Below are 24,347 nucleotides of genomic sequence, written 5' to 3'. Positions count from 1 at the left end.
AATTGAGATACTTTTAAAAACTGCTATTAAAGTACTGCTATTAAAGACTTGGTATTTGTTATTACTATCTTTGGATCAGTTTTTAAAAGGGCTATAGCTACAGCCTACATGCTTTTTTTTCCCATCCACTTCGCATTCTTTTCGTTAAGAGCACCTTTCAGTTTATGTGATTGATGAATAAAGTGTTTTGCTGAACTAAAGCGCTACAAAATGCCACGCAGACTGCCACTGACAGTACATGTAAAGCTTTTATTGACAAATCCAGGGTCCAGTGCTTTCATTAGAAAATGTCCTCTGACAACTAAATATACACTTTGTGTGCGTTTTGATATTAAGTGAGTAGCTTTGAGGCTGGTTTTGAAGACATCATGTTGCTTTTGGCATAGTTGGCAACCCTCTCTAATGACATGTGGTCAGTAGGGATGTAACGATGCACTCTGAGCCGGTGGAAAATTGATGAAAATATGTGATGATTCAAGTCGTTGAGATGTTAAACGAATCGCGATACTCGTTTTAAGCAGCAGGGGCACTGAAGCTGTATACTGAGAACTCGTTTTACAGGCGCGATAGCAGCAAGCAAGTTGTAGCGTTAGTAGCAAACATGGCTCCGCAAGTGTAGATGTTGATGTTATTCAAATCGGAGGTGTGAGGGCATTTTGGCTTTCCGAAGACTAACAATGAAAGTGGTGAGGTGGTAACAGACAAAACAAAAACTGTGTGCAGATACTGCAAGATGTTAATATCCACTAATAGCACAACAAACATGATGCAGCATATACACCATCACCATAGTGAGAAGCTCCAGTCCCCTCCACCTGCACCTAAAAAGCTATTAATAGGCCAAACCACACTGACCGGCGGATTTGCAGCCCCCCTTACGCTGACGAGTAAGAGAGCCACAGAGATCACAATGTGCATCAGTGTTTTCATGGCAAAAGGTATGAGGCCATTTTCTGTTATAGAAAATGTGTATATGCTGATATTTCTTTCTTTTTTTTTTTTAAGTTTAAAATAAATCCAAGCTAGGAAAGAGCACAGGCAAAGCCTTAGTTTGTTTATATGAAGATATTTCTTTTATTTGTATTATTTATTTATTTGATTTAGAATTTCAGTTTAATTTTGTTATTTGACATAAGATATTTCAATTTAATTTTGTTATTTGACATAAGATATTTAAATTTCACAAAGAAATGTGCAGCATTTTGTCTGAGAAATAATAAAAGGATGCTTTTTCATTTATAATTTAGTCTTAAATCTCATTTTGTTAAAAAAAAAAAAATCTGGTATCATGAATCGTATCGCATCATGAGTTGAGTGATGCATTTAAAACACATCAGTTGACCACGTATGATCCGGTTAGCCAAAACACATTTAAATACCAGGTGAGAACGGAGCCTTAAAAGATGTAAAGAAACAAACAAACAAAAAAAATGAAATGGTTCACATATCTGTGGGAGGACAGATACAAAAGGACACGAAGATTAATGGTACAGATGGCAGCTGCTACAGAGCCAAATATTATAGTGAAAAAATAGACTATAATCTTACTCGCGTTCTTCAGTACATCATTACAATAGAGAGCATGAATTACTCAAGCAATATAATGACCAATAAAAGTGTTTTGTATTTATTATTGCATGGCGAAATCCAGCCGTATATGGTCAAGCCACAGTGCACAGAAGGACTACAGAATAAATAAAGCAAAAGGAGGCAAATTGAGCACAAACACATGTCTTCAAAACATAATAAACATGTAATAATTAGCAAGCCTGCTCAAATTATCTGAGCCCCTGTCATAGAAGGATACATTTAGACATAGAACAAGCTACGTGGCAAACAACGAGCAAATAGCAAGCTAGATAGATAGATATGGAATTAAATTTGTGCCAAAATTATTGAATGTAACTTTTCAAGAAACAAAAATATACTGTATATAATAACGAGAAAGACGAAAAACACTCTGAAACTGAAAATAGTGAACTCAGTGTCAAAAAAATGAACATGGTCTTCAAATATACAGCATTCTTTGTTAACAGTTTTCTAAGCTTATTTTTTGCTTATCGTGGTTTATGAATGCGCTGCCAGAGTTTACGCTTCACATGTTTGCCATTCTGGCACAAATCTCACGTGTGGGCGAGCTCAACAGCGACTTACTCTCATTGGCTATTGAGATTTGGATTGACAGCTCGAGTGTCCAACTGAGGAGGAGGAGGAGGATGACGACGACAACACTGACACTCCGTGACGCTCCTGAGAGCTCATCTCCAATAAAAGTCATATGAGACTACCCAAACCTCAAATTTTAATTACGAACGAATGGAAGTCATTTCCACTACAAAGTACAAACACTATAACTATACAGAGAACTGGCATCCAGAACACTCTCTAAAATTCACCCCGCTGACGTCTCTACTTCCTAGTCAGGGAGCTGTCGATCCAAATCTCACTAGCCAATGAGAGTAAAGCGATGTTAAGCCCGTCCACCCAAAAGGTTTGTGCCAGAATGGTGAATGTAAACTTGCGGAGCGTAAATTAAAACTTTGAAAGCGTAAATGAAACCCCTGGAAGCGCATTCACTAACCATGATTAGTGAAAATGAACCTTCAAAAACTGTTAACAGAGAATGCTGTTTATTTGAAGACCATGTTAAATTTTTGACACCAAGTTAATTGAGACTTTTTATTATTTCTCAGTATATATTATTGTTCGTTTCTTGAAAAGTTACATTGAATACTTTTGGCGCAAATTTAATTACATAGATAACAATAACTACTGTAGCAACCTTCACCTCAGTGTGACTCTCACTCTTGAGGCTAATAGAGCAAGGAACGTCTCTTAAAAAGTTTTGTTTGGAATATAGAATTCTCAAAAATTTATATTTTTACTCTTTTCTTTTCCTGAACACTTTTTCCAATAGCCCCAAATTTTCCCCCTAGGGAACAGTGAAAAATGTGCCTTTCAAAACGTTTGTGTGTTTACCACAGCCTGGTATATTTATAAATGTCCAGTTTCACTGAGGCTGTGCTCACTACAGCCCCAGATTCCTGGTCTTGGCAGACAGGAGTGGAACCCCGATGTGCTTTTCTGCTGTTATAGTCCATCTGCCTCAAGGTTTGACGTGCTTATTTGTTCTGTGATGCTTTTCTGCTCACCACAGTTGTAAAGAGGGGTTATTTGAGTTACTGTAGCCTGCCAACTCGATTCATTTTGGACATTCTCCTCTGACCTCTTTCTTTAACAAGGCAGTTTTGCTCACAGAACTGCCACTCACTGGATTTTTTGTGTGTTTCTGCACTATTCTGTGTAAACTCTAGAGTCTTCTGTGTGTGTGAAAATCCCAGGATATTAGCAGTTTCTGAAATACTCAAAGCAGCCGATCTGGCACAAACAGTCATGCCATGGTCAAAGTCAAAAAGATCGCATTTTTTGCCCCCACTCCAATATTCGATGTGAACATTAACTGAAGCTCTTGACCTGTATCTACATGGCTTTATGTGCATTCTTTACTGTTTTAAACTGTTCAGAATATCTAAATATGAGCATATCTGTATATTTTTCAGTTACAGTGAAATAAGTTTTATTTGGTGTGCCTGTGTGTGTGTGTGTGTGTGTGTGTGTGTGTGTGTGTGCGCGTGCGCGCATGTGGTTTCCTCCTTTCCCTTTGACTGCTTTTGCAGATCCTCCTCGTTGTCATACCCCCACAGTGACAGCAGCCTGCTTCTCTTTTATGTTCTCGCTGCTCCTAATGAGAGCTGATAGAAATAGGTGAGCACTTCCCGATAGACTGAACCTGAGAAGAAAGCTGAACAACACTGTGTGAGTGTGTGTGTGGCGCGTATGTGCACTGTAAACAGTACAGCAGTGCGTGATCCTCCTGTGATCAATTGCCATAACATCTCAACACCTTCTCTGCACCCTGCAGCTAGCCTTGTTCACTCTGAACCTTTTTTCTCAGTCTCATCCTGTCTTCTCGGAGTTTGAGCTCACCTCAGCTCCACTCTTCCCTCTATTCTTCCATCATTATCACCTTCCCCTCCTTGTTGGCATCCCATCAGTTCTTCTGGGGCTTGGTTTCTCTACACAGCAACAGCTCTGACTCTTTCTTCTGCTCTTCTCCTCCTCCTACCTCTGCAGGAGCTCATCATGTCTTTAATAACTCTGAGAAGGACAAAAAAAAAACCCTCTTTTTTATTGTTCCGACAAATCGATAGCACATCAGTTTGCTGTGTACAGCAAAAAGGACAACAAGCTTGTGCAGAGAACAGACTTCTATAGGAATTACTCTTGAGACAAGCACACGGTCACTATGAGGTCTCCTGGAGGCAAAGCTGAATGGAAAAAAATATAGGAATGAGGAGATAGAAACTGCTGTGAGAGTGCTGCAGTCTTGTGTGATATAAACAGCAGGCGGTGATGGAAAGGTACAAAACACAATGACCTGGGTAAGAAATACTACTACTGTAGTAATAACTAATATAATAGCAATCAAGAAATTACTTAAGTAAAAGTAAATCTGGTGAAAAACTTTGAGTAAGTTTTTGTCTCCAACTGGGGGGCACAGTGATTTGGTGGTCTTGCACATCCAGGGTCGGGGGTTTGAATCCCTTCTCCACCCTGTGTGCACGGAGTTTGTTCTCCCTATGCTTCGATGTTTTCTCCAGGTACTCCAGTTTCCTCTCCCAGTCCAAAGACATGTGCTGTAGGCTTACTGGCATCTCTAAATTGTGTGTCAGTGTGTGCGATTGTGCCCTGTGATGGGTTGGCACCCCATCGAGAGTTCCCTGTGACAGGCTTCAGACTCCCCTGTGTAGGATAAGCAGTATGGAAGATGGATGCATGTCTACATTTGACACAACTAATCCAAAAATATATCAAGAAATATATCTGATGAATGAATCTTTGAACAATTATGTTAACTACCCAAGCGAACAGCATCTTCATTACTGACAATATATATTTTTTTTTATCTATCTAGATAGCTGTCTAGCAAAGATGCTGAGCTTACCTATTGGATGTAATCGCTACTGAACATCAAAGTGACATCTTAAGTTTAATACAGAGCTTTTAAATTGTGAAAGATGAAAAAAATAGCTAGCTCGTCTAGCTCAGTCAGGTAGCTAATGGCTTAACTGTATATGTTTCCATAGGTTGGCCGTTGAGCTGTGAAATGCCGATATCTCCTCGAGTTTTGGCTTAGATCAGGGGTGTCCAATCTTATCCGCAAAGAGCTGGGGAGGGTGCAGGTGGAATGAAAACCTGCACCCACACTGGCCCTTTCCGGATAAGATTGGACATGCCTGGCTTAGATAATTTGCAGATCATGACGCTGTTTCCTTTGAAGCATTTAAAACTGATAAATTTAGCCAACCATGTTCATCTGTCTTCACATTCTCACACATTGCTGCTGCTGACTCAAAATTTGGTGCTCCAAATGACTCGACAGAAAACTGCTCTATTTTGATTGGGTCTTGAAATGTAATTATTTAAAATTTGCACTCTGATTTTTAATTGGCATACAGTCGTCTGGGGTTGAATGAATCATCTTTTTTTTTTTTTTTTTTTTTACTCTATAATGGTGATGAAAAACCAATGTAGTGAAAAAAATCTCAGGTAGAAAGTACTATGATTTAATTCTACTCCAAAAAAATGCCAAGAACGATGTGCTCAAGTTTTTTTTATGAGTGTACATGCAGTTTGTTACTTTCCACCTCTGATGACACAGCACATTTGTGCTCAGACCATAATTTATTAAATTTATACTTCTTATTGACAGATCTGCAGTGATTTTCCTGCAAACCCAGTGATTTTACTGCAGGAAACCATAAGCTGCACAGCCCAAATGGAAAGTGTAAACTCTGAAGCTCCAGACATCCAAAGCAGATACTGCTATACTACAGACGTATGAGCATGTGCAAGCCAATGCTTGCAGTCTCTGTTCTGTTCTAATTGGCTGGAAGAAATAACTCCCGCCCATCTTTACAAACATTGGTTTACAACTGAAATTCTTTTATGCAAAGCCTTACTTACAAATGTAAGAGCATGCAGCGTACTGGAAAGGACCACTTGTGAATGTTCTCACTTGCAGTTTGGTTTACAAATGTTCTCATCTGCAAATAGTGATTCATAGCAATTGGTATTTTTCTAACCCAGAGATGCATTTACAAAATATATGCTTACGTTACAACTGCATAACCTGTTCTACACGTTTGTGAGGTTTTATTATAGCACCATAAAAGTGCTTAGCAAGTGTTTTTCAGGATAAAAAGAAAAGAAAATTGCAGAGCCTATAATTAAATGTGATAGACTGAAAAGTAAACAACATTAAACATGGTCTGGGAATAAATATGTACATGATAAACATTAAAAAAGTTCCTAAAATGTTCCCAAAGTGCTTATCATTTTGCTTCGGTTCGTCTGTAAATTTGGATTTTCCTACTCACTGTAATTGACTGGTTAAATGTACCATGCAGTGGTTAAATGAGTGTGTGTGGGTACTGCAAGAAATCTGCTATCAGCCTATAGTCATTACATAACAAGTTATGCATTTAAATTGCCACTACAGCCAGCTTAAAACTGCAATAAAATAGTAGTGTGCCTGACAACAGTTATAACTGAGGATTTCATCAATGATGGGGTGTGATGTGGCCCAAAGCTAAGCTGAGTTACTATTACCACACTGAAGTTGATTATTTTCTTATGACTGCACATCTTATTACAGTGTTTTATTCCTCCTGTACCACAGAAATTTGCCCAAACTATTTTTTTCATCCCACATTTTTTTCTGATTACAGTTACTTCAATGGTGTGGAATATCTACAGCAAAACAAATTAGTTCCAGCTATAAACAGTTTCCTCACCATACTCTCATTTTTCTCTCTTTTGCCATGTTACCAGGATACAGCAAAGCTCTTCATCCTGAAAATGGTAGAAAACAAAGTTACAGCTTTACTGCATACTTCCCTAGACACTTGCCATCCACTTTATTAGGAACACCTGTACACCTGCACATTCATGCAGTTATCTAATCAGCCAATCATGTGGCATCAGCACAATGCATAAAATAATCTAGATACAAGTCAGAAGTTTCAGTGAATGTTCACATCAAACATCAGAATGGGGAAAAATGTGATCTCTGTGAAAATAGCCACATTAATATAAACCTTACAGTCAGAAATATTGTCCGAGCCATGTTTTTTATAGAAACATCTACCACAGTGTTGTTGGATATTAGAATTTGGGCATGATTTGGACAGTGATTCTGACTGTACTTCAAATGAAAAGTAAGGAATAACACACAGTAGTCCGTGCTACCTTTTTTGTGAGGGTGTTTGAGGGCTGAGGGGCATCACAAACCAAAAACATAATTATAAAATAACATAATATAAGGCTAATTATAATGGAAATATAACAAAAATAAACTATACTCATTGGTATGGTGAGGTATTTTGAAAAGAGACATTTATTTAACATTTATTGGGGGACTCTTGGGTGTCAGAGCTTAATGGCATGGGAGAATCAAGATGGTAAAGTTTATACTTTCTCATTTCTGACAAGTTGACATGACAAGTTGTGTTTTTAACTTAACGAGAGAGAGAGAGAGAGACAGAGAGAGAGGACGCTTGTGAATGAATGACTGTTTATCACAGCTATAACGTAGGTGAGAACAGGAACTACCTTGTCTAATAAAAATCTACCTATAAACCACGAAATTGTCCAACTTTTTGTTTATTAACAAATCCAACATAATCACTGGCAAATATGAGAGCTGATTATAGCTGATAAAACATTAGTGATAACAGGAACTAACTTGTCTTGTTGATGTTCCACAAAATGTAACTATAAACAATAAAAAAGCATGATGTATTGTTTCTTCAGAAATTAAACATTGGAAGTGTTGACAAATCTCGGTGGTATAAGACATATTAAACACAATAGACCATGCTGTTACAGGATCGCAAACTCAACATAGCTGTGGTATAAAATCGTTTATTCAATATATCATATGTTGTTTGTGTTTATAACTGAAAGGAGTGTTTATAACGTGTGTTTGTTCTGTTTGGTCTGCTTTCTCCTAACCTGCTGCACCCTGCTGGAACCCTTCTGTCCTTCCCAGTCACATGTAAGTACTACAGGTCACATATAATCAACTGGAATATAATGCATTTGTGTTGTCACACACTGAGCCACAAGAGTAAATTGAGAGTTTAACCATCTTCATTAAAACCATAACAATGTCATATTAGTGTAGTTGTACACGCAATATAAACATGCCAGTGTAATCACTCAATCTAATTTGTTCCATTGAAATGATGAGGCTAATCATTCCCACTTATCTACACTCATTCTTTACTGATTGAGTTATTATTGGATTGTAGCACATTGTTATTGTTGCTTTTTTTTTTTTTGCTGTTGTTTGAATGCTGAATATGCATTTACGTGTGCATCGGTGCTGCAGGTGATCTCGTCTAATATGAAAGAAGACCACATTTTTCGGCTGACGGGAAAAGGGGCAGATCAGGATCCGAAAGGTGTGTTCAGCATCAACAAACTGACAGGAGAGGTTGCAGTGAGCCGCGCCCTGGACCGAGAGGCCATAGCATTCTACCATGTAAGTATCACTACACAATTTTGCTAGATGTTTTGTTTGCATCATAGTATCTAAGGTCATGTTGAAAAAGACTGATCAAAAATAGGTTGTTTTTTTTTAATATTTGATTTGAGCAGGAAAATGTCATGTCAATGCCCAATTCGATGTTTGAATCAATTTCCCAGAATGCACCTCTGACTACAAACATGGCTACCATGGACTCCAACTCCAAGTTCACATGCTCAAGTTCACATGATTACTGATTGCACACACCTGGACTCATCGTGTGTTCAAGTCATGTTGGAAAGATTGTATTTACGAGTTGAACGCACATGAACGCCCCCACAAAGCCGTAATTACGAGTGAGAAACTCAGGATTTTCTTTGAGCTCAGAGTCTCTGAGTTGGGGGCGTGTCAGTAAGAAAATATAGTGAACTCAATGTCTGTAGTTGACGATAAATTTGTTGAAATTGAATGTTTACTCGTCTCAGAAGCTTATTACAGTTATTATGTGTTTGGTATATGCAGCAAGTTAATGTCTTTATTATTTACAATAAAACAGCCTGCACAAAATACTATAGCAAGGTACAATTACGATAAAATATGTAATGGTACAGCGTAGTGGCTTTATAAATTGATTAAAAACATAAAAAAGCAAAACACACTCAATCTTTGTTCTTCATTTTCTAAAAGTAGAGTTTAAAAAAAAAAACCTTGCTATATTTTTTGTAGTTAATAAAGAAAATTTACACGGCCATCTTACTCTGTCCAAAGTAACTTGAACGCAACTGACAGCGTAATTATGACTTACGAATTTCCCAGGGTGAAAATTCGTTCAGGGGAAGTATTCGTTCAGCGATGTTTCTCATCTCTGATGTACCAAGCCTTTAATTCATATTTGCTACTTCTGGTTTTGACCAACGTTGTTTCCTTGTTTCATGAGTATAGTCTCGTTCTCTGAATACCTGTTTGTACATTGCATGACTCTTTGCCTGATTCTGGATTCTGACCTTGAGATTGTGTTTTGGATTTGTTTGTGTGCGCGCCAGTCTTTATTTTCGATAGAAGCATTCAACTGCAACTGTTGCTGTCTCTGCCGCCTGACAGAAGGATTTTCTTCAGTCTGAACAGGAAAAATTCCTATTTATTAATTTATTTATTTACATTTCTCAAGGTTTGCAATAAGGTTTCATTTGAAATAAATGGCTGGAAATGTTATGTTTTTCCACTGTACTGTAAGTGGACTATAAGTATATGGAGCATAATTTAAATAGTTTCATTATTCTCCAACTAGTGAGATTTTACATTTGTCATGATCTCCCCTTCTGGCAGCATGCTCGGAGAGATGAGGGGGCGCGCGCATTCATGAGCTACGTGCACAAGTGCTCAGCAAGCGCATGCTATTCGGATGTTGATAACCGTGACATTGTTTACTGTGGACACGTGCGATTGTTTTGTTTCTGTTCTGTCTCCTCCCTGTTCTGTCATTGGTTGTTGTTCAGGGGTGTGGCTTTATTGCTTTCAGCTGCCAGCGCTTAGCGCTGATTATATTCGGGACATATACCGCTCGCGTCCCTGTACACCTCGCGTAGTATTATAGTAGATATAGTATAGTTAGATACATTGTTTAAGTTCCTTGATAGATTTAGTTAGTTTAAACTTTAGAATAGTTTAGTTAATTTAGTCCACGCTGATTTTTCCACTCCCGGTTTATAGTAATAGTTCATGTTTCTTGTTTTGTGTTTTGACCCTGTTTTCTGCGACCGCGACTTCGATTCTTGCTCTGCCCCGTTCATGCCTGTTTGCCGATCGCCCGTCCCTTTGCCTGTCTTGACTACGTTTTTTGGATTATGATTTGGATTTGTCTGCCTGCCCTTAAATAAATACGTCTTTACCTGCACCTGCTTCCGTACTCAACTCCCTTACGTCTCGCGACGTGACAACGTTGATGGAGTGCCTGTAAAGGCAGTAACAAACATGGCATACATAAATCTTTGAGACAGTAGCAGTTTAACCTTCTATCTTTTACCCATCCTGCATTATTGTACAGGCCAGTACCGATATTCAAGCTAATGTGACTCTAGCCTGGACAAACCTAATTGATTTGCTTGCTTGCAGTTTCTGCTACAGACTCTTGGTCTAAAAAATCTAATGTAATAAATAAATACTATTTGGCCTACTGTATGAACAAAGCCTAAGTGTCAGTTTTATCTCATAGGATTTGCACTGCTGTAAGGCAAGTGGAGTCATGTGTCATTACAGTGCATTTGATTATGCCAGTGCCATTAAAAAAAAGTTGTATTTTGAGGTCTGTGGATGAAACCAAGTCATAATTGGATTGTAACAGCGATCAGAGACTTGTTTTACTCAAAACCAGATTGTTTACTGCAATCCTAGCCTACATATCCAACCCATGACTGTGCAGAATTGTGTCTCTTAAGCTGTCTGAAAGTTAAGGTAGAGGATGAATTGTCATCTATTCTGTATGATCTGTAATCACTCAGCTGGATTCTTTGTGTAAGTGTCTGGTATGTGTAACATATTCTCATTCAGAAAATAATAATTCTAGCCATTTTCTAGCTACATAAAAGCAGTCATTTTCTAAAACATAACACCCTGACAGAAGAAAGGCTGTACCCCATGGCTATGGCAGATAACAAGAAAGATAATGTGTAGCATTTGCTGCTGCTGCTCAGCTGATTGAACAGCTTCTTTCATTCCAGATGTTGGTTCCTTGTTGCTGTTCTTTGTTGTTGTTCTGTTTTGGGGCATTCTAATAAAAAGTGTTTGAACAATCTGTTCATGCTTGAATAGCATAGTATGTTTCTTATTTTTCTCTTTTTGTAATAAGTATGCATGTGTATTATACTTCTCATTTATTTGAGGCCCGAGCACACGTATATGGATATTTTTTAAAATATATTTTTTTCGGTGGGTTTTCGCATATGGACCACATGATAAAATGGGTCACTGAAAATGACACTTTTCAAAAACGCCCTCCAAGGTGGAGAAATTGTACAAATATTTTCACTGTTTTTGCATGGGCAGGAACAAGGAATTTTTTTTGATAATGCTAATTGCTCGTTGTCTTAACTCTGGTTCACACTGCACTTATTCACAGACTCCAACCAATGCAGACAATTGCCAACTTTTAAAAGTCGGCCATTGGATTTAGAGACCAATAAACTTTTTTTTAAGGACAGTCAGACTGGTTTAAAAATAGATGACCCTTTTACCACAATCAAAAGTGTACGTGTCGCTCTTTGCCTGAAAAGACGGAAAAGTGAAATGAAAGAGGTTGTGGGTGAAACCTTGGTTGTTGCATCATGAGAGACAGGGCGCTGCTTACATGTATGCAATGAACTGCATACAGAGGATGTGAGGAGCTTTGAAATGTTGCTTGGTTTGCCCCAAGCAGTTTTAACAACTCCAATAAGACTATTATTAGATCATACATTAGGAATAATATTTTTATGCAAATGTAACATTTGTTGTGATTTCACTTCTTACTTAATGAAACAAAATACAGAAAATGGCATACAATTAGCAGATGATCCGCACCAGGGGTCAAAATGAACAATTTTATTTAAATAACACATTAATTCATAATTTCTCCTCTTCTTTCTAATTTGTCCAGAAATCTGCCATTTTAACCAAAATAATGGTTTAGCAAGCCTAGCATCTAATGCATGGGCTTTCATGTCTATGGAGTTTTCAGGGATGCTTCCCTCCTCATCGTCATGGCAACGGTTCATAGCCAGGTCAGATTACGTCAAACGCTGATAGAACATGTTCAGTCGAGAAAACAAAGGCTGACCGACACCAAAAAGATTGCCGAGAGGGTTAACACACTGATCTGACAAAATCAGACAAATGTGTCTGTTGTCGTTGGTTGGTGTCTGCCAGTGCAGTGTGAACTAGGCTTTAGATGTCAAGTGTAATCTTATGCAGTAGTTCCACCTCATCGTCAGTCCTCACATGCAAATTTATTTTGTCATTTTTGGTTGGTGTTTTTCTTTTGTTTGTTTTTTTTTTGTCTTTTCTACATCTCAATAAACCTGCTCTTAACTTTATTCTTGAGGCATTTGACATGATAGTTGATGACATTATAACTGGTCTTGCGTGTTCATGTGAGCATCTTCAAATTCTCATTTGGCACATTTTGAATACTTAATATGAAAACAACAACAGGTTTGTGTACCTGTCTGTGTGTGTGTTAGACGCTCTGTCTCCTCCTGAAGCTGCCTGTGTGGTACTGTGTTGAAAATCAGGTGGGATCAAAGCCCCTACTCAGTGCAACACTTGACATTTACATCTCTCTACTTGCTGTCCACACACAGCTCCGCAATCACGGCCGCAACCAGTAGCACTAATGCATCAAAGCCTGCCATATTTGCTGTGATGTGATGAATGAATGAGGCTGACCATGCTTGGCTTGACATGCACATCTCTCTCTCTCTCTCTCTCTCTCTCTCTCACTCTCTTTCACAGCTGGACTGGCAGGTTTGCAAGTGAGTCATAAGCTGAGTCTCAGCTGTGGTTAAAAAAAAAAAAAAAGCAGCACCTCTCCTGGAATGGGCTGAAAGCCCTGCTTCCTTAATAGCATGTTTTTGTGGTGTTCTACACTCTTTCTGTCTAATCAAACAGATGGGCTTGTTCCCTTGCTCTCATCTTGGCCACCTGACACACACACACATGCGCACACATCTAATCAGACTGCCACACATTGCCTAAATCTGTGGCAGCAGGAATTACTGCATTTTTCTGTCTGTTTCCTGTACAGCACATCAGGAATAATTACAGTTGAGCTAATTCCAACTCATTTTCCAGCAGCAGTAATCATCTTCTTAGATGAAGAAACAGATTGGAGTCAGGCTGCTCTCTCAGGCACCGTGACACATGCCATGTCCCGGTCCCTCAATTCACACGACTCCAGAAACTCCAAAGCCTCCAGTACAGTTCTTATTCTTTATTCTCACTGCACATGTGTGAGTCTGTGTGTGTGTATGTGTGTGTGTGAGTGAGAGAGAGAGAGGGAGATATGGGAATCAGCTTTCATGCAAATCTGGACATCTGGACTTTAATTGATGTTTGCTACTATCACCCATAACTGAGATAACGGGCATCACATCTGCATTTAAATAAAGGGAAGATAGACAATGTGGGTAGAAGTGCTAATGTATATGAAAATACAGATCAAAATGCATACAGCCAGCACGATTCATTTTACATTTAAAGACCATGTTTTCCATTCATTAGGGTTGCATTGGGCAAAGCATGCACATCAAAATCCTTTTAGGGACACATCCTGTAGTGGAAAGCAGAACATTTTCCACTGAAGGTCTAACTAACTATGCAGTTGACATCTCTGAAGCGCTTTCTCTTCCTGGTCGCTGTGCAATTATGCTCTTCACTGTACTATTCATGGCCAGAGTGCTGCTGGACACAGGGCGGTGGTGATAGCCCCATTATTGCACCAGTCTGGAGTTGGGCGTCTATGTCATGCCTGTTTAATTCCTTCTAAAAGCTCCTTCTGCATGTGGTCTGCTTTGTTTGAAACCATAGAAGAATGTGTAGACTGTAGAGCTTTAGTCTGGGCTTATGCTGTGTCAACGTGTGGAAGGAACATTCCAAGCCCAATCCATGCATGAATAAACTTTCATAATAAGCATTTATAGGTGTATGATTGACATATTGAGGGTGACTTTTCTTATGTCCTTTGAGGCACTGAGGTTCCTGTATGTTTTGAGGAACTAAAGAGTTCCAAATCTGTCTTAAACTAGAATATTGCTCCATCCCTCTAGTACAGTTTCACAGACTTGTAGAATCAATGCCAAAACACACTGAAGCTGTTCTGGCTACTTGTGCTGGCCAAAAACCTTACTAAGACACTTACTGTATTTATTACTAAATACTGTAAAATTAAATACTGATACTGTATTTAGTATGCAGTTTGGGAAGTGCCTTAAGTATTCACAACTCTAAAGATATAAATAATCTGCTACCACTGGTACTGTACACATCCCTGCTGAAAAAAACAAAAAAACAATAGAAACCGTCACAGACATTCTAATGGTTTCCACTACAAATACCATTACAAACCATCAGCTAAACCCTAAAACCATTACCATTACCATTATTGGTCTTTAATGGTATTCACTAGACATAACATGCCACCAACTGAAGGCAACTAATCACCAGTAAAAACCAATACAATTCCCATTATAACCATTAAAACCATTACAAATTCTATGAGGGTTTTGTTTTGTAACTGGGATTAACCTGACTGTCACAGTTACAGAATATAAGTCTTTTACTTTCAACAAGAGCTTGTTGGTTAGATCTTAGGTTGCCTCTGATCCAGCAGCAATGTTATTGTGTCACCAACTAGTCATATCCTGCAATATTTATAAACAGCACATATCCTCCAGAATGAATTAATAACCTATTGTTAGCTACAGTGCTCACCACCACTGTGAGGTGAATCTCTGTGGATCTCTATACACACCTTGAAGGGTAATGTTAGTAATCTAGCCTTCTAATCCTTGCTAGCTAGCTAAAATCCATGGTAGAGAACAAAACTATTATGTCTTGATTGCTAAAAGGCACAGCAATGGATGGCATGCACATTTTGATGCAGATACAGTTTGACGTTACATGCAACTAGCTGTCCATTAACTAGCAATCAGTGGGGTAGCAAACATGGACGCCTCCATGTTTATTTTTTGTTAGCAATAATCGTGCCAGCCGTGAGCAATGTACGTATGACTGATGTATATTATCTCCTAACAACAGTGAACTGTAAAATGTTATCGTGAACTGTAAAATTTTAGAGTTGAGGAGACTTTCCCAACTTTCTGAGTGGGAATTCTAAGTTGATTTTTTGGTTTTGTTTGGTTTTTCCTAGTCGGAGGTTGGAAATTCCGAGTTCCAACCTTTAGTCAAACTCGGAATAAAAATGGAGTACATACAAATTCCACAACAAGTATAAGTCCAACCATCAATCACTAGCTTCCTATTAACGGAGAGAACAAAATGCCTTATTTGTTCAGTAAGAACAAAAAGATACATTTGAAATATTTACTATATTGATTGTGTTACATTTTGTCTGTCCTTTCATGCCTAAAGTTGGGATGAGATGAGGTTTCACTTATCTGAGCTGAAGTAGGATAAATACCTACGTATTTCTCAGCAATTCCAACATGACACCCTGACACAGTACTGACCGTGAAACCGTTGCCTCATTATCAGTGCAACTCACAGCAGTTTAAGAACATATTATATGGTATTTATTGTCCCTTGGCACAATAATCTTTTTCTCAAAGATTTTTAATGAGATTTAACAGTTTAATGCAACTGGTGAGAAGACTTACCGACAGATGCAATAATTAGCAGTTTGATTTACAGACTATTCTCTTGCTTTCATAAGCATAAGGACAGAGCTCATGCCTGTATTGCGGGTATAACTGCAAATGTCCTCAAAGATATTATTACTACGCTTTGTGTGAGAAGGCCTTGAAATATTTTGTGTATTTTACCTCATATACAGTATAAATTTAAACAATAAATTTTGTGGGGATTGGACTGTAGTCATTGCTTGGAATTCAGCAATACTTAATTTACCTCCTGCATGACTGTGACATAATAATAATAATAATAATAATAATAATAATAATGTTTATTTATTTATTTGTTTGTTTGTTTATGTGTTTTTTTTATTGTACAATTAATTCAAAGTGGGATCTAAAATTCTCACACAGCACATAGTGACAGCACCAGAAACTGTGAAGCCCTGTAAGAGGTGGCTGCTGTGAGTTGCGCAAAGGTGTGGCAAGAGTGATTAAATGTCACATTTGCAGTGCTTTGCACTCTGTAATTATCACCCCCACCCCTGTACACCATAGCCCTTAATATTGAAATGGAGGGAAAAATCAATATAGTTTACAGCATTTTGTACTAATAAAATATAAAAGTTGAGATCGTATATTCACCTGTGTTGCTGTGAAACCCTTAAATTTGCTCTGGTGCAGCCAGTTACCAACAGGAAGCACTGTGTATATATTGAATTCATCCCTCAAATGACATTTCATTGTTTTTATGTGTGTATTTATCTCTCTCTCCCCAAAAAATGACAGGCTTGTCAGGGTGAAATATTATTATTATTTAAAGATATTTCAGACAGTGGACTTAATACAGCTCATCACTGGAGTTTATATTATGGATAAAGCATTGGCTTTTATTAGCTTTTTTTGTGTATAAATTCCAAAAGTATATGGACACACAGAACTTACACCTCAAACAGAAAGAAGACTAAGAAGAGATTGAAAGAATAAAACTGACTTTTTGATACCAACATTGATTTATTTATCACAGAAATAAATGTGGAAAGAAAAATAATATTCAAATTGAATTTCTTACCATTCCAGCACTTTTTATTTTAGTTAGAATGTTAGTTGCTTTTCTTTTAGACTGATATTGTTGAAGGTACAGATAATGAGGATAGTTTAAATACAAATCAGTGTTAGTAAATAGACCCCAAATGTGTTGATTGCAGAAAGACACAGTAAAAAAACCAAACAAATGAAAAAGGAATTGTTCACAATGAAAGCCATTAGCAGTAGAGATAACGCTCATGACTCTGTATTTTCTTGTTTTGGATAATGTTTTAAAATTCTGTCTTAGAGGAATCAAAGCTCCAAAGAGAGGAAAAGTTGAGAGAACAAGAAACGTTCTTTATGCCAGAGTAAATGCCTGAATTCCTACACAAACTGTCTGTCTGTCTGTCTCACAAAACACACCTCCACACACAGCACACAGATAAAGTGAAAGACAGCATATGGAGGCAAAAAAAACAAAACAGGAATCTTTCATCTATTTGTACAGTATAAGAACACATGTATGCTGCTGGTGGAATAAATATGAATTGCGAGAGCAGGCGTTGTACTGCTGTAGCCATATGACAGCGACGCTTCATTGCCTGCTGAATAGAGCTACCGGCATGCAGGGGTGTTCTTTGGTTTCAACTCTCACTGCAGGTCCGCCCTCATCTGGCCTCCAGCATGATGGAGTTATCACAGCAGTGTGGCTCATCTTCAACTGCCCCAATGCTCATAGTTTGGCCAGGTTTGCTTACTGCTGGCACAGGCAATGTTTTGATCCACCGTAGGGAGGTAATGGAATCGCGGTGTCCAACAGCTGTTTGTCTTCCATCGATCCGCCTCACCGTCTGCAATCCTCAGGCTCTGGCACATTGCTTAGAATTATTGTGCGTGCTGTGTGTGTGTGTGTGTGTGTGTGCGTGCGTGAGTGAGTGTGTGTGGACTGATATTTGTCTGAAGTTAATTAGAGACAGTGTACTGTGTTACCATTTTGAAAGGAGAAACCCACAGACTGATATTGCACATTAAAGTAACTCGAACAGATTGGAAGGGCCGAGTAGTGGGTAGTTACAAGCTTGTTCGTCCAAACTCGTTTTTTTTCCTGCCAGTATCCTTTCCCTTATTTGTTCCAGCAAATCATTTTGAGCTCCCACATGGAGGAAGACGACTAAGCCAAGCGGATATGGCCTGAGGCCATGTCATATTGTAGTATCCATTAGAGCTCTTATTTTGGTCAACCAAGCACACTAAAGTCACGATCCATATAATGTCTCGAGATGACTTCTTGCTTGTCTCTGAGCATGGAATGGCACTACCACACCCTGCTTTTTTCCCAATATCCTAAATAAAGAGTGCTAATTGAGTGTGTAATTTGATAAAGTGCGTGTGTATTTAGTGGATGTGTTATGGAGAATTTACAAAAAAAAGAACTGGATTTGCTCTATGGGGTAGTCCAAGGAAACTGGGAGCGGGAGTGGGCACCAAGCTACTGATTTGTGTTTATTTTCATCACCTTTTACCACCTTATCCTGGTCAGGGTTAAGGTGGATCCATTGCCTATCCTGGGAACACTGGGCACAAGGCAGGAAAACACTCTTAATAGGATACCAACCCATTCACACACACATTTAAGTCTATTTAGAGTGTCTATTCCACCTACATGCATGTTTTTGGAGATGGCAGGAAACTGGAGAACCCAGATAAAACCCACAAGGCCACTGTGAGAGCATGTAAAACTCTGCACAGACAGTAACCCGAGCTTAGCATCAAATGAGGGAGCCTGGAGTTGAGAGTTGTATTTATTCACAATTCAGTTCAGAATGATGACAAATTACAGTTATAATTATGTATATAATGTCACAATTACAGTATATAATTATCCCAGAATTACTATTGGTCTATTGTGATGAGAATTAGTTTTCTTTTCTGTGAGTCAGCTCAATCTGAACTCAAAGTTAACTCAGTTCATCAGTAAGCCAAAATAACTCATCATATTCTACCTTCTACATCTATTTTCATTATGTCAATGATTAAAAAAAAAAAAAAGCAGGACATTTTAATTAAATACCGTTCAATATTCAACAATAAACCTAGTAGAACCTTGCAAAAAGAAATATTGCTCTTTTTACTGCTTTTGATTGATATCTTGATGCGATATAATTAACTATTACTAAAATAAGAGTGTGAAAAGCAGTTATTACAGGCATTTCTCTTCCTTATAGTGTGGTTTGTACATCTCTTCATTTTTTTTGTATGCTATGAAATGAAATTATTGATTGAATAGATGATTTTATATAGGTACAGTATGTGCGTTTATTTATGCTGAGAGAGGAGGCGTTTAATTCACACATTCACTTTAGTTTTTGATAGCAGTGAGGAGACCTGATCTCAAAAAGACTGCTAGAAAAGTAAAATTGTCAAATTGTGTGTCCAATGTCCCCCCCGACAAAATACAATATGAATGCTAAATGAAACAGCATAGACATAATTGTGTGTCCTTTAGGCAAATACTGCAAAGATGTGGCCAATATCTTAAACCACCATTACACCAATATTAAGTCATAGTTTGAAAAAAACATGATTTTATCCTGCCTGGGGGGGGGGGGGGGGGGGGGGGGGGATGGGGTGCACATAAATCGAATTCATTTGCTCACACAGTCACTGACTCCGAAGTGACCTTCAGGCTTAGTAAATTACACTGAGAGTGCAAAATAAATCTATTTGCATAGACCCTGTCCTGTGTGCTGCACTTAAAATGGTTTAAGTTATATCTTTAATAAACCAGAGTCTCAGTCTCACTGTCCTTGTGGGCTCTTTGTAGATAATTTTGTGAAGCTGAAATGTAAGCTTGGGGGAGTGGGGGGTGGGGGTGGGGGGGAGCGGTGATTGGTAGTGCTTTCTAACTATCACCACTCATGAACTGCATAGCAGCGAGAATGAACCATTAAGCATTTAATGGTAGACTGAAACTCTTCATTAGGCTTAAGAGTGCTAAAAGGCAGAAACAAGGACCTAGACTTCCAGGAACAGAAACTGGTTTATAAGAGAAAATCTTTGAGAGTTAAGAGGGAGTTTTACTGATGAATCATATGTTTGTACATTGCACAGATGTCCTTCCCGATTGGATATTTAGCTATTAGACCTATTAAGCCTGAAAAACAACTTGTTTTTGAATGTTTTTGATGTGATGTTGCAGCCATGAGATGAATGTGGCAATAGAACTTTGTTCAAAGTGGGAAGGTGTTTGAGAAGAGGAGTGAGAGCTCCTGCCCTGTGGGTTAATGATGATGGATTACTATTAGCATAGCATTAAAACTGTTCATGATTTGTGCCTCTTTAAGGTCACAGGAAATCCGTTTGCTAGTCATGTACTGTAGATGCACCCCAATATGTAATGTATTGATGTGTTTAATTTCAAATTAAATGGAAGGAATTCAACAAGCAGAAACAGAAGGAAAGATTGTACTAAAATAAGAAATTAAAGTGATTTTATTTCAGGGAAATTATTTGCTTATGTCGTACCTCTACTGGGCAACAACATAATCCCGTAATTATAATTGACATTAAGGTACATAAACATTTATAAAGGCTTATCCAACAGACACCACCTGGCACAAATATTGCTTCAGTCAGCTTTAATGGTGCTTACTTAACACTCAAGTCAACTAATTCTTCGCATACTTCACACAATGGTGATGAACTGAAGTGTAACAGGCGGAGTGTATAGAGTGTGGCAGGGTGCAAGTGCATACACTCAATAAGGTCATAAAAGACCGTACAGGGCAAGCCATAATCAGAAATGAGGAACAGGAATGTTAAGATTTTACAAGAATGATACACAGAGTACTGTATATAAAAAGGCAAACTAACCAAGAGCTAAATACACTGTAGGTGAACATAATAGGGCAAGGATCGCCATTTCCAAAAGATGCTCTACAGTAGCTCCTGAACTCGGTGGTGAAATTATTCTAAAATTACAAACCTGTTGCATAACTGTTACCATTTTGCCAATGACAGTCATAACACTGTAACAAGAATGCAAGTTATGATATTTTCTCTGGCCTTTATGTAAAGTGAGTTCAATGACAACTATTTTCTTTCTTTCTTTTAACATTTTTATCAACACACAGTAAAATCCCTAGTGTTGAATTAACATCCAGATTGTTTATATAGTCCAAATCAAAACTCTGTCACTTGACATGGGTGTTATTTACATTGACTGCATTTGGCAGACGCACTTATCCAGTGTGACTTTATTTGATCTATAATACTGAGCAGTTGAGGGTTAAGGGCCTTGCTCAAGGGCCCACTAGTGGTGGCTTGGCAGTGCTGGGGTTGGAACTCACAACCTTTTGCTCAGTAGCCCAACATCTTAACCACTGAGCTACAACTGCCCACTAGACCATTGAGGAAATTTGGCTTTCTGAAATAAGCCTTACTACTGGTGACACATAGCATTATGAACACAACATCTTATTAATGCATAACCCTAATCTCATATGTATCAATACTGTAAAGATTACAATTGTTTTATTTCACTAAGCGCATTAATTCAGTGCTCATGTCTATTACAACAAATGCTTAGTCCATATTGTCCGTAACCATTATAACTTTTCAGCTTTTTAATGAGATCTATTGTGATGTAAATATCCAATGTCTTTTATCTTTACACTATTATAAATGTAATAAGGTGGTAAAGCTGTATTAGTTCTCACCACTGAAAAGACAGTATTTGCACAGATCAGTTACGATATTTCAAAAGAGCACAGTAATATACTGTTTGTGAAGATGGATGTACAACTTTCTTCATGTATCACTACATAAATTATTCGGTGCCAGTTAACACAATATCCCAGCCTTTGAAGTACAAATGACTCCACTTTAGCAGGCAGCAAATTGTGTTTGTTATTAAGTCATACACACAAGTGTGTGGGTAGACACTGTAGAGAAGTGGTATTCATTATAACAGCCACACATTTTAATAACTGATGTATTATTCATTAAGGTTTAGCCAGAGTGTCATACTTGAGTCTGAATTTTGACAGGAGCTAAAAAAAAAAAGGGTTTGGAGATTAAAAATGAACCTTGTTTACTGGCTTGACAAATTCTTTACAAATATCTGTAATTGTAGGTGTTTATAGAATTCTCAACTGAATTTTATATGTCTGCATGTTTTTGTGTTTGCAATCTCTGTTATTGGATTTTCATAGCTTTTATTAGTAACAATTCTGCTCAAATCTAGAAAACTGCCAAAACAATGAAACATTTGGTTTTGACCAAAATAGTATTTTTATCTGTCAAAAATATTACATTGACATGTTCATTTAAAAAAAAACCATAAATGTGTGTGTGTGTGTGTGTGTGTGTGGGTGTGTGTGTGTGTATATATATATATATATATATATATATATATATAGCTTGGGGAAAACCAAAGAGCTTTTAATACACACTGCACAAGCAGACCTGCACAGACCTGCACAAGCTGATGGATGTAAAAATGCACAAATACATAAGGCACCATGTAAAATGAAATAAAAATAAAATAATAATAATAATAATAATAATAATAATAATAATAATAATTTGTCTCAGTGATGTTATTATCTCCAGAAGAAGCTTCACCAACAACTCATGGTATTCATCAAAATATTTCTAACCACTCATTTTCACAAAAGGTTTGACTCAGATGTTCAGATGTCTTTACAAGCATACATAGACTAATATCGCTCTACAGAGGGATACGAGTCATCAGGGTCTATTTTTGTGCAGAAATTTGATGAGTTAGTACGCACAGAACATCATGTAATAAAAAAAAATCAATAAGTTGTCTAACATAAATTAAATACAAGGGAAATCTATTCGTATATAACAACGAAAATGTGGCTATACTAAGCTGCTGGCTCGCTTTTTTAAATGGAATGAGAGTAGTTGATTTGATTGGATATCAAATAATACAAGGTGTCCCAGAAGTCTCCATACATAGGGGAAATTAACACTTTTTAGCAAAATGTTTAATTTAATTCATACTGAGTTTTTCTTTTTCAGATAACCTTTAAGAAAGCCTTAGACAAAAGAAAAATGTATTGGAATCACTCTCATGGCTGGATCAGGAAGCTGTCGCAAGGTTACGATGGACTTTAACAGGCAACATGGCGAGCACATCACACATGACATTGTTCCAAACTTATTCACAAATTCAAAAATACTGGAAGTGTTGTAGACCAACTGAGAAGTGGACATCCGCGAACATCAACTGACGAAGACACAACTGACATGTTGCTGGCGTACACGGTCCCCTATGTATGGAGACTTTTGGGACACCATGTACATTGTAACTCAAGCTATTTTTTGCCAGATTACTACCTGGGCTGAGGGTCATAAAATATAAACTATATTTCTACACTGTTAAAATACAGGCAGCAGGGGCACCAGTGGCAAACCATTAAATTACAGTCATTTACAGTGTAGAAAATGGTCATACACTGTTGTCAAAAGTTTTTGAGCACCTGCAGATCAAACTAATAATACAGAATAAGAATTAAATAAGTAAAGTCAAAAGTTAAACTCAGGCAAACTTGGAGGACAAACCTCTTTAAGCCTATAGATAAAAAGACTCGCATACATTTATTAACATTAAAATTTGAATATGTAGTGTGCTACGTAGTGTGATAAAGATTTTGCACGCATTACAATTTCTCTAGATACAATAAAATATAAAATAATGTCTAACACAGTTTTAAACAGTTCTCATTTCACTTATAACTATTTCTTGGTTCAATTTTAAGATGGGTGTATTTAAAATTAGGTCATTAATAATAAATGATTTAATAAAATCTACAGTGTTAGATAGATAAACCATATAGTAATTAACTTTCCATAAAAAGCTGGAACTGTATTATTATTATTATTATTATTATTATTATTATTATTATTCAGTCAAATTAAACAAATGAAACAAGGATCATGCCAGATTGATGTGCTGACCATGTAATGCTATCTTTTTGTGTCTGAATGTGGATAATCCCCAATACTTGCGGGTGGCTGGCCCTGTCCCTAGCTCAGTAAAATATTTAAATATGCTTGAGTAAGCAAAGACACGTATAATATGAGATGTCTCCATAGACCTATAGAAGGCATTTTGAGAAAAGTTTCACGAATTTGCTTACATTAATTGGTTAGATTTAACGGTTAGCTTGATTTGTTTGCTAATACCAGGTTAGACTAGCATCAATTCCAGTAGCTAGCATAATTGGCTAATTAACATAAATTCATCCATTAAAAACATTTACTTTTTAGTACTTGAGTACATTTAAAAGTAGCAACATTTTTACTGTCATATGAGTACCTATTTTGGCTTCTCACTTTTTCATCTTTTGGCAATC

At 37.5% G+C, this 24,347-nt stretch overlaps 1 protein-coding gene across 2 annotated transcripts in view; it reads left to right on the top strand.

Annotated features, from left to right (window-relative positions):
- cdh13 (cadherin 13, H-cadherin (heart)) overlaps positions 1-24,347 on the top strand; it is a 444,891-nt gene that overhangs the window by 193,046 nt on the left and 227,498 nt on the right. The window contains exon 6 of one of the 2 annotated variants that reach the window (XM_053622850.1): positions 8,456-8,608. In XM_053622850.1, coding sequence (XP_053478825.1) covers positions 8,456-8,608 — 153 coding nt within the window. Of the gene's footprint in view, positions 1-7,329; positions 8,609-24,347 lie in introns of those variants that run through there. The other variant, XM_053622849.1, reaches the window with a different exon arrangement.

Source organism: Ictalurus furcatus, chromosome 4 (assembly GCF_023375685.1).
Source record: "Ictalurus furcatus strain D&B chromosome 4, Billie_1.0, whole genome shotgun sequence".
NCBI classification, from domain to species: domain Eukaryota; kingdom Metazoa; phylum Chordata; class Actinopteri; order Siluriformes; family Ictaluridae; genus Ictalurus; species Ictalurus furcatus.
Note: the sequence above shows the minus strand (reverse complement) of the source record. Positions and strands in the feature narration are given on the sequence as shown.